Source organism: Lissotriton vulgaris, unplaced genomic scaffold, assembly GCF_964263255.1.
Source record: "Lissotriton vulgaris unplaced genomic scaffold, aLisVul1.2 SCAFFOLD_2353, whole genome shotgun sequence".
NCBI classification, from domain to species: domain Eukaryota; kingdom Metazoa; phylum Chordata; class Amphibia; order Caudata; family Salamandridae; genus Lissotriton; species Lissotriton vulgaris.
In genome coordinates, this window is record NW_028250830.1 from 254861 (window position 1) to 267139 (window position 12279).

General features: G+C 41.9%; 1 protein-coding gene across 1 annotated transcript in view; it reads left to right on the forward strand.

Annotated features, from left to right (window-relative positions):
- Positions 1–12279, forward strand: part of LOC147663104 (adhesion G protein-coupled receptor F1-like) — a gene marked incomplete at its 3' end in the record, with an annotated part of 365238 nt that overhangs the window by 233163 nt on the left and 119796 nt on the right. The window contains exon 8 of the mRNA XM_086950677.1: positions 8798–8856. Coding sequence (XP_086806803.1) covers positions 8798–8856 — 59 coding nt within the window. The remainder of the gene's footprint in view (positions 1–8797; positions 8857–12279) is intronic.

Sequence of the window (12279 nt, forward strand, 5' to 3'; positions counted from 1 at the left end):
TCCAAAATAGTAATATAAAATCCAACTTGGCCATTAATTTGGATTTTAGATTATGATTAAAATGAGTCCTTGAATCATTTTTCTACCGACCCCCAAATTAAAGTTAAGCATGATAAGATGCTATAATATAACCCCGTGCTTTTCTATAGGAGACCTAACCTTGCTACACAGGAAAACGTATTTGGGGGTTTTTCACTGCCAGGGCATGTAAAACAAAAGGAAACATATCCTACTGTTTGAATACTATGCACCCTAACCTAATGGCACTAAGGTTAGACCTTAGGGGTGACTTATAAGCATTTGATAGGAAGGTTTCGGCCTCACAAAAGGTTGATTTTACCAGGTTGAATTAACAGTTTCAAAACGGCATACCTATGCTGCTGGCGCAAGCCTGGAGCCATGGTTTGCATTGTCAATTTAGTGGTGGCCTAATACATGCTGCAATACACTTGTGTCATTTAACTTACAGGCCCTGAGTGCACACTATCAGCTTATAGTTACGTTAAATGTGCCTATCAAGAGTATAGCCAATTCCAACAAGTTTTAGTTGTTAAAGCACATGAACACAGGGACTGTTTAACAGTTTCCCAATGTGCAGAGTCAAAAAGACTATCAGCACCAGAAAAAATGGGTGTGATCAAAAACAAAGAGGCATTTTCCTACAAAGTATAAACAAGGCCAGGTATACAGTAGTAGTATACAAGTATTCCAATTCTTTTTTAATTGTATACATTTCACAGTGTGAAGTAGCAGGAATTTCTGAGATAATGTAGGATGAGGCTTAGTCAAAATAATACTTGTCTCTATTGAACAATACAAAACCAGGGACAATTGATCAATAAAACTTTCAGACATTAGATTCTACTACGAGTGGCCAGTGACTGCAGCAATATTTATAATCATAGCGTTATATATTATGTCCAGTCCTGTTCCTGAAAAAAAAGGGTGGCATTGATTTGTTGAGCGGCTTGACTAAATTTATGACAGGGTAAACGTTTGTACCAGTTTTTTATTTGATAACGTGTAGTTCTTTGCTCCAATGATTAGTTATGGGGTGCCTACGAAGGCCACAGGCTTCCTTCCTCCACGGGGTCTACTTCGGCGCCAATGCCCATTCTATCACCTCTTTCCTCCACCTGGTATATACTAGTCCCCTGCAGCCTTTTAGTATATGACGATCAACTGTCTGGCTAAAATCAGAGCTAAGTTGATTAATTTATAATCAACTTTCTTAGGTTTAGGTCTGGTAACCCTCTCAAACAAGCACACTTTCGGGCTAAATGCCAATACCCTGTTTAGGGTTCCCTCCAATTTGCTAGATGATCCTCGTCCAATACACTCCTACCTGTAGACAAGTCCAAACCATGTAGAAAACGTCTGCAGTGAACGCAGCACACCTGAGATGACTCTTTAGTTTCTCCACCATATATCTCAGTTATCTTACATGTCATAAGGTATGTTTGATGCATGTAATTGAACTTGATAGACTTACGTCAAGTATTTCTAGATAACTTATTAAGATGAGCCATTATCATATCTCATTTCCCATGTTCAATTTCCTTCCCTAAATTTGTCTCCGACTTCACCTTAACTCTGTGTAAGTCCCTACGTACCATCTTGCCTTATAAAACCAGGTCACCAAGTAGCGTCCAGCCTCCATCACCTCCAGCAATTGCAATACCTCATGATGCTGAGGCTCTTCTGTGCCCGCCTTCAATAACGACTCACACATCAGAGTTATGGCCCCGTATGCAAAGAAAACTGGCCACAGGGCAATGCATAGTTCTCAATAAATATGTCTAGCGGGATAACTATCCCTGCTGAATAGAAATCTGACTGTGAATATCCCAACCTTACTCCAGTGTGAGAGCTGGTATGCAGTGAAAAAAATGGGAGGATCGCCATGTGAGCATAAAGAGGGCTTCCTGATGTCTTTCCAGCATTTTATCCCTGTAGACAGCAATAACATGCGTTCCCCTGTTTTCATTCTAGCCTCCTTTATGATTGCAAGCTCATTAGTTGAGTTCTTTCCAAAACTGTCTCATCTCTTTTGTATTTTGTGCATTCAGTCCACTGTGGCTGAACCACAGGAATAGTACAATTTGTAAATTGTTGCTATTATCCCCCTCCGGGATTGGCCTCTTAAATGCTTCTAATGAAACACGTTGGCAGCCACCATCCTATATCAGGTCTCTGAGAGGTAAATCTAACTGCTTAAACCAGGTGACCAGAAACCACAGAGGTAGATCAGTAAAATACACTACAGTAGTCTGGGGCAGATTGATCTCCTTAGTCAAGGCCAGTTGTACCATGAGCAGCAGACAAAGGGAATGTCAAAAAGACGCACTGCCCTTTAGTGCCCGAAGCACTCTCCACCACCCAGGTTTCCGTGTCTTAGGTCATTTGTGGTATGGTAGATATGTATCCCCAAATATTTAAAGGTGTGAGGGGCTCAAATAATTCCAAGCTTTCAAATCCTCGTTATTCTCCCTGCTGGTGACGCCTTGAAAACATGCTTTAGATCTGTTTATTGTAAGCCAGAAACAGTCCTAAAATGTATATATGTGGAGAAGTGTGGCTCAGGGGTTAGAGGCGGCAGACCCGGAAGCTGAGATCGGTCCTGGACCAGGGTTCAATTCCCCGCCTCGGCGGGTCTTGGGCTTAAAAATTCCACGGACTTGATAATTCTCATTCCGGTGCCTACTCGACTCACGGGTTCACACTCTGCGACTCTGGGCAATAGCTTGCTTAATCTCCACTACGGCCCCTCGTGGTGGGATGCCTGGCTTTCACCTTGTGGATACCCTGCTGGGGTTATCTCACAGGGGAATACCAGGACGGGTTCCCAAGGCAAGCGCCTTGATGCCTTCGGGTGATACGTGCGCTATATAAATCGCAATACATACATATAAGTAATTGCAACATTGGTGGAATAACCAGCTCTCCGTTTTTGACTTATAGCAGTAATTCTTTGAATATAGAGATAAGACGTGCACAGCCTCCACCGGCTCTGTGCCACTCTTCCATCCCTCTGTCCTAAACACAGCAGCCAGTGGTTCTAACACAATCGCAAAGAGGAGTAGGACAACCATGACATGTACCTCAAAATGTATGGCATTGCTTATAGTTATCTTTGCCTGTCTTAAACCTAGCTGTCAGGTTGATATACAAAAGGCGGCTTGGGGTATATTTCCACCTCAGTTTAATGTAGCACTCTATGTAGTCTCTGGAGGTTAAGGAACAGACTGCATTCAGGGATGATGTCATTCTCATCTGTATGGATAAGGGTAGTGAGATATGGGTATAATCTGGTGGCCAACTATTTGCTAAGGCTTTTAAAAGCTAAGCTAAGCATAGGGAGTAGCCTATAGTACATATCTCTCTCCCCCAGTGTCCCCTTCTTAGGTAATGATAATACTATGACTTCTCTTGTTGATGTGGGGAGTTGTTCTTCCTCATATGTCCTTCAATAAAGGGGAAACATCCTTGGAGTCAGTTGAGAATTGTAGGTTTGATAAAATTCAGCTGGGAGTCCATCGGACGCCAGTGTTTTCTCTTTGGCTAATTCCTTAATAGCCCCTCATATGCCTTAGGCTAAGATGGGTCCACCCAACCCCTCTGCCTCATAAGGACTTCATGAAGGTCTCATATAATTGTACATAATGTTCTCTGAGGGTATTGTACACTTACTGTCCCCCTATGCTCATTTTCAATATTTGTGTGAACTATACACCACTACTCTTGAGGCATACTAAGCATGCCAAAGGGGCCCTGGTTTGCCCCCACATTCAACCACCCTAGAAATGTATTCATTGTAATCGTAGAAACGTTCCCCATGTTTTGGATTTCTCATTGGGTTTTGTCCACATCTAGTTTCACATCAGGTATGATTTTGTCAAGTGTGAGCATTTCTATATTTAGATTCTTCATGAAGACAGTAGACTTAATCATGCAGTGTTAGTTATTTTGAAAATACCCCATAATCACCTCGAACAGCAGTGCTCTGAAACGAGCTTCGGTCAGGGCACTAGGTCCGACTTTGATAAGGGGCAAAGGAGGCCGAGGTGCCCTTACTTGCACATTGATTAGGAGGGGATTATGGCCCGACAGTGTTCTGACCAGATATTCTGATCTCACCATATGCTAGTGCATGTCTCTATTGCATAACATCTTTTCTAGCCCTACTTGTACCTTATATAGACTAGAATAATGAGCAGACCATTTCTTGCCCATATTGTATTCTCCAAACATCCGTCAGACCTCAATCTGATATGCATTTAGTGAAACCTTTTGCAACTTTAAAGTTTGGAAATCCTGTAATGGGTGCCTAGAGAGGCACAATAAACATTCCTGACTGCAGAAACAACTATGTCCTCCAGAGAACAAAGTCTTGACCTCTGTGCCTTGGGTGTTGTTACTAACCGGCCATAGTAAGGACCAGCCATTTGGGAGTAGGACGGAAACAACACTGCCTCTTTTAAGTTGGAGGTGCCAAATAGGACTGATCCTATTCATTGCCAGTGCCATCCTAGTCCTTCAAGGACCAACCCCATTAGGAAAAAGAACTAGTTTGGACCCTGACAAATGGTAGGTTCCCTCATCCAAACACTAGCACAGCTTAGAGAGAGCAGGAGACCCTCCAAGTGGAAGAAGTGGTCAACCAATTTAGATATAGGTCTTCTGGAAATTTTTACAGTAAAAGTAAAGAACATATGCAAGAAAAAAAGTGGGTAAATGGCATGAACATAGGCAGTAATGGGCAAGAAATATACTCCAATCACTTTAGTTAATTCAAAGTGCCACAACCGTAGAACATTCCTGAACCTGAGAAGACTACACCAGAAGAAGAAAGCTTGACAGGAAAACTCCTAATTCCAGGTGACATGTGGGGCTGAAACACCTCTCTAAGGGTTAAGTAGCTGGCCTCCTTTTAGCCTACTCCAGGAACACAAAAGCAGGTGGGCTACTAAATCCATGAGGGCCCACTGACCACAGAGAAATGATCTCTCCAGGAGCCCTGGCTGGATCGAGAGACCTGGTACCTAGATGCGTGCCCTTTGGACCTGGGGGCATAAAGGTATTTTCTAGTAGTTCAGACAAAAAGTGGGACAACTGGAGGAGTTGGGCAAGGTGCTGAGGCTTGCTTAGAGAGGGTGCTCCCAAGGCACAAAAAAAACTGTTTTTTTTCACCTTTGTAGCTTTCTGCTGCAATGAAAAACAGGTTCAGTTTGATCTCACGGAGAAGGTATCCTGCCTAGTAGACCACTGCACGGCTACAGGTTCCAGCCTTACCCAGCTGTAGGATTTTGTGAACCAAAAAAGTGAATACCCCCATATGTAAAAGCTTGGACCTTCTAGGCAGCAGAATCTATTCCAGAGGCAAAGCAACCTTGGCTGCTATGAAATACAGTGTTGTCCTGCTCAGAGATTTTGTCACTCAAACCAGAGGCTTCAGAGTAAGTTTAACAATGATAAATCTGACTTTGAGGGACCTTCCCCAGCTTCAGCCTTGGACCCTGACCCACTGAAAAACGTTGACCTCCAGAAAAAAAACTTAGTCAGAAGATGAAGACTTTGACCAGTATGACCACTTGGTATATATGACCTCTGCTGTATTGCGGTACATCCAAAATCATACCTAGGTCTTGTTCAATTGCAAACTAACTGACATTTTATTTGGGATCTTTCCTTTTTATATGTACGTTTTGCCATAAAAGCTCAAAACACTGATATCACTATCTTCCCGTATACACTTTTAATTGTTTTAGTGTATTGTTGCTCATAAAATGTTTCTCTCTTTTTTAAATTGCTTTGAGAGTTTTGGTCGTATTTGTTTCTTGACTTGAAAATTGTTTCCACTGCTTTAACTTAGCAGATATTTCTCTGGGAGTTGCGTCTTCCAAAGCTACAGGGGTTAAGCAGATTTGTACATAACCTTGTGGTGAAAACTAACCAGGGTGTGTTTATTAAGTTGGTGAGAGTGCCCTCTTCCCCAATTATTAACTCACTTCTAACATTAGTTAAAACAATATCTTGTGGACCTCAAAGCACCTGCAATATATCTCATCCAACTGTCAAACAATGAATGAAGTCTAAGGAGGTAGCACAGCTACCAAAACTTGCAAAACGAAAAGCTTACACTAAAAAAAACATGTCACTCCAAGAGGACTATGGCAAGGTGCCAAACCTACCCAAATAGATAGAACCTTCACAGCTGCATCTTAGTGTGTTTTTTAAAACTCAGAGCTTTTGGCCCAAACATCAGAGGATACAGTGTAAACAGTCAACCAGGGTATCCAACCTCTTTAAGTCCTTCAAACACACAACTTCTGAGTTTGTCCCCCTGAAGTCCTTCAGAAAACGTTCTAAGGTCCTGATTTAGAATGTGGGAGGGTCCCCTGAATCTGTCCAACCCTCTCCTGTGGGTACTTAAGGGCTTACCTGGCTGTAGGACCATATATTCGACATGGACAAGAATCTCATCAAGAAACCACTGAACTTTGACTGTCTGGACACTCTGGACTTCGCTGGACTTTTTGGCCTGACTGCACCTCCCTCTCCGTCCAAAGCATTGTCTGTGCCCGTGCACCATACAGGCTCCATGCACGACCTGTGGTGCATTAAGGACAACTGAAGACATCTTCCTTGGAGTGAAGGAGTCACTCCCCTGCAACCGCAGGCACCATATCTCAACTGACCAGCCTGCTGCTCCTGAGCTCCTACGGACTCCGAAGGCTCCAGCAACACAGGAGTTTCTAAGTCTTTTTAGGTCTGAGCTGCCCTCTCACCAAGTTTGTGTTCAGAATCCCTTGAGGCGGCTGCAATACCCATACCCCTGTGTACCCCTGTGCACTGCGTACTTTTGCAAGTGCATAAGCTTGTTAGCGTTTCCAAAACAAGCACACTGGGCTCCAAATAGCCCCAGCCTCTGGCATCTCTCCCACCAAAGAACTTTGGCCTCCTTGCACCGAGTGCTTTGTGGGCTGTTGCTTTGCAAAACTGCTTGAGGTCCCCTAGCGACTCCTGTGCCTCCGGCCTGTGTGTCTACTTGAGGGTCAACTCTGCTTTTTGTGGGCTCCCCTGGTTGCTCCAGGCCTTCCCTGACTCCTCTGTGTTTGGTGAGTCACCTGGACCTTGCTGGTCCGAACCGTAACCTTCTTTGACCTTCTGCATGGCTTGCTGCTACCAAGGCTTGTTGGTGCTCCCGCTGGACACGTCTCCTCAGCACACAACATCCTTTGTGGAACAGCTCGTATCTGGCTCCTGGTTGTCCTTGATGTCTCCTGGTCCCTGTGGCTGCAGAGTCAAGAACCCCTCAACGCGCCTGAAGCACCCAACATCTGTGGGCATTTGTCTGCCGAGCCCCTGGTCACTCTTGAGTTACCCAGACTCTGTCCCTTCTGCTTTCAGGTACTCTTCATCAAGAATCCACCTATGGATTCCTACGGACACTTTTCTTCTTCCCAGGAGTGGCTTTTCTTCAAAGTCCTCCATAAAGATCGACAGCGGTTTCCAACGCCACTTCGGACCTATGCACCCGGCTCCCCTGGGATAGGTAACTTTAAAACTAAAGAATCCATGGGTGGGGTGGCTCTCCAACCTCCCAAGTTCCACAGTGTTTCTTCAAAGTCCACTTAGAAGGGTCCTTAAACTTTAAACATTCCACTGTGACTTCCCCATCGAAGTGTACGGAGCACGCCATCATGTTCCCACACTGCACCTGTCCTCCGTGGGGTCCCTAATTACTCACCTTGGGTGGTTCTTGGGGTCCCAGCGATTCTAAGTACTCTAGAGACTGTCTCGACTCCAGTCGTGGTTCTTATTCAACTTTTTTAGTATATGGTTTGGTCTCCCCCAGGAGCCCACTGTGTATTTGTGCTATTTACTATTGTTTGTTTACTACAGTATTGTGTGCTTTGCGATTATCTGCATGTAGAAGATACTTTATTGTACTAGAGAGTGTTATATTAATAAATTCATATTTTTATAACTACTGTGTGGTTCTCTTTTCATTTAATCAATACTATAAGGTTACATTCTGGTAAAACAAGCTGCTTAACATTTCTTGGAGACTAAGCCTGAAGGCTGCTCTCCACATCAACCACTTGGATAGCTTTCTAAGGTTATCTTTGACCTATTAAATTACCATAAGAGCTATTTGGGCTGGTGCAAGATGCCCACCTTAATTAGTGTACAGCATGTACCAGGCCAACGTCTCACAGTGGTGCTTACCAAACATTCCTTAAATTCCAGAGGAATCATTAAATATACAGTATACTGTTCTTATGATGGAGGAAATTCAGCTCATGGAATCTCTTCAGTATTCATTTTTCACCAGAAGTTGCAGTATTTCAGCTCCCACCAAAATCTAAATCAATCAATAAAAATCAAGGTGAAAGCTTTCAGTGTAACCATCCCAAAATGTTTATGCATTCACAGTTGTGTGTTTGCCATTTTTTACTTGTTGTTGCATTTTCCATAGAATAGTTTTGATCAACCTTTTACAATGCTTTCTTATGGGGTGTTTATTAATCTATTGAGTGTTTTTGAGACATTCATCCAGTTTTGTTGATTTTATGCAATTTTTCTCATTCTTAACTAACTTGATTATCAAGTACACTTCTTGCATTTATTTCATTCTGGCTCGTTATTCCACTGCTGTAACCAAGCCAATTGTTTTTAAGTGGCGGCTCTCCTACTGAGGGAAGTCTGCATGCCTGTTTTCTGACTGCTCTTCTAATGTAGTGTGGTCAAGGCTACATTCAGAAAAATGATTATACATATTATCTTTCTCCAGCTTTTTGGGGCATATAAGAAGATCAATGGTTTTTTGTATGTTCGAATATCACATATAAGGTAAGTGTTGTATATTAAAACTATGCATGGCCTCTTCCTCCTCATTGAGCTAATGGTAAAGATAATTTCAAAGATAACTTTACTAATTGCATGTACACTACCAGATGAGTAAAAAAGTAAATAAAAAACACAGTAAATTACAGTTACAACTTCATTATTATTAGCCTTTTTTGATACGAGAATGATTAACGTGAAAATATTAGCTCTGCTTTGACTCAGTATATAGAATTGATTATTGTTTTTTTTTTAAAGCCCTTCCTTCCATGTTTTACATGGGATAGTTCAAGTTAACAAAGTCTTTGTCAACATAGGACAGGACTACATAAAATTGTGTTGAACCATTTTAATTTCTAAGTAGATAGATATTTAGCTGACTTTAGCATATTGTTTGCAAGGCATTATTAAAACTGTGCTGGACTTGTGTTCACATTTTGCCTTTGGGTACTATATGCAGCTGTCACACAGAATATCTCAGATTAAATTTAGATATAGGGTGATCATAACTTTAGACGTTTCATGTCCAGAAGGACAAGTAGTGAAGTATATTTGGGAGGACTTACTTATCGCGATGGCCTTATGATGGACACTGGTTTGCCAAACCAAGGGAAGCAGAGGAATGGCATATTTTTGAGGTGAAGTGGGAGTGGTAATAATTGGTAAAAAGTGGTAATGTTTCAGATTGGGTCGAAATATTGAAAGGTAACACAGTAAATAGTTGCCATCAATTCTATCACGTAATTTTAGCAACGCAGTGAGTGTGTGCGGGAAGGGGCCATTGATGCCTAGCAGTACATTATTGAAGATATATAGAGTATAAGTCTTTTGAACCAGTGAGATGGAGTAAGTTCTGTTGGATGCTGACTGTGGCATACCAGCTGCTTGTGCAATTAGAAACTGGGATATCGGAAATTCAACACATGGGAACGTCTTCAAGAAGAGGATCATAGAAACTGCACAAGATTTTTAATACCAATCCTAAAAAGGGAACAGAACACAAAGATACCTTAAGTAGTGTACAAAAGTGGAACCAGACTTTATAGGCACCACCAAGTGCAACCCTGTTCACTAAAACATAAAGTGGAGCTAAGTTATCGAGGATTGGATAAGGATCTCCAGAAGCCACTCCAGAAAAGAAGAAGAAGCAGGTAGGGATTTACCTAATGCAGGACTTTAGCCTAGAGTCAGTAATGAAGAAAGTGATGGAAAAGTCCTTGAAAGTCATGGATTTCTATTTCTGTTTGTTTTTATAAAATGTGCTCTTGCCTGAGAGAGTCCTGGCACTAGAATCAGAGTCAAAAGATTGTGATAAGTTCATTAGAGGTGGAAGAGACAGGTTTTCAAGGCCGTCCTGAACTTAATACAGCAGGTAATGATACGTTGCTCAAGTGGGAGGTAATTCAAAAGAAGGAATGCTTTAGACGTGACTGTGAGAAAACTGGAGAAGATTGACTGGTCAGAGTAGGAGTGGCAGACTGCTGAGCAAACAATATTGCCACATGGTTAGACCATTAGCCAGGAAGAGGTTTCACAATAACAATACATTTGCCAGAGGAACAAATTAGGTCTAAGGTGTGACCTGCTTTATGGGTGGGTTCAGTCATTTTGGGCCTATGGCTACAAATGCCTCGAGCACCCTCCTAGTGGCTGGTAAGTGAAGAATATCGTCCCAGATGTTAAAGTCGGCATGTGCAAAAAAACAGGTTACAGTGCTAACAGTTGTTGTTCATTTTCAAAAAGGTGATATCATAACAATCAGATTTTGATGGATTCTTAAGAAAGGTGTCTAAACAAACAGTCAATAACGAGGCAGCCCTATGCTGACTTTGGAGTGCTGCACTGTTCTGAGCTGCCCAAGGGCTGGTACTTCAGTTTTGTGATATTGACTTACTTCCATGGTGAAGATGGCAGTGGATGATATTGCCATGGCTGGCGTCATGATTTCTTCATCGAAGAAAACAGTGGAGGACAATCCAGCCTTGTTATGATGTTTCCATGCTCAATCTTTGTGGACAAGGGAGGATGTCCATAGCCTATTTAGGTAAAATGTAAGCATTGGAGGCAGTCTGCATGTACCAGGCACCATCACTGACATGTGAGCGCACAACAAGAGGAGTTGCTCAGTTAGCAGTGGAGTGATGGTCAGCATAGGCAGTGGATGAAGTTGAGGAAGAGTGGAATGAGCCAATACATGGTATTTGGGCTGCCGGAGACCACCTAGTCTCATTACAGCTTACTATTCAACAGCTAGACTGCAACCTAAACAATTACCTCAGAATGCTATCCTGTATTAAATGACAGCAGCCATGTTGCAAGAAAAAATGACCGCTCTGCTAGAACTCCTGCTTTCTGTGATTGCCAGACATGCAGGACTGGTGTCAGGTTTCCACTTCATCAGAGACATGGGATTTAAAGTAGGCTGAGTCAGGTATGGAGTTTTTGGAAAATACAGTAGTAAAAACTTAAATTCAGAACACTAGACCACTATTTATTTACAGTTACATACAGATTAAAAAAAGCTTTGAAGGTAGGCAATGAAGAAGCACGAAAGAAGAAAAGATAGCATGTATGTCTGCAACATGGCACTGTTGGAAAAGCAAAAAAAATGTTTTTTCTAAGGTTTTCATTATTTACCACCAACTTCTAGTTGGTGGTAAATAACGAATCATAAAGTGGGAAAAGCACTCATTTGAGTGCTCCCTACATTTCAGATTCGGAAATTTACCGATTCAGTATTTTTAAGAATCGGTAATTTACCGAATTCTTAAATACCGATTCGGTAAATTACCGAATCTGAATTGAAGCCACCTACATATGGAAAGCCTAATTCAAATTCTGTAATTTCGGTCGTTAGTCTGATAGTGTAGAGGGCAGGAATCACGTAAAACTTCGTTCCTGGTATAGGATCATCTAAAACTTGTTCAGTAGTTGATTTGATTTACAAAATTGTCAAAGCTATTTTTCCAACAGACAGACTTCTTTTTTACTTTACCTTAAAATGAAAGGTTCATAGCAAAATGGGTTATTGTGTAGGCTGGGCGAATTAAATGATCATTTATTCCAGTGTCAGGGATGTAAGAGCATTAGCTTACAAAATTCAGTGTATGGTATACTTAACATATTTCTTTTTGCATTTTCGGGCATTTGGAGCCAGAATATACCATCATTTCAGTTAAAAGGATAAGGTCAATGTTCCTATTGAGTTATGCGTTTTAAAGCCTGATCGTGGAATAGAAACATTTTATCAGTTTGCAGTTCATTTGGGGATCTGTATCAAAGAAGATCTACATGGCCTTATGCCTCCAATGAAAAGGGCTTTTCTTAGTAAAATGACTTGTGCTTTGTAAAGTTTGGGGCATATGCAGATTAAATGGATAAGGTCCTCTTTTTTGCTGCCACTAAATCGGCATACTGTCGGCCCTATGT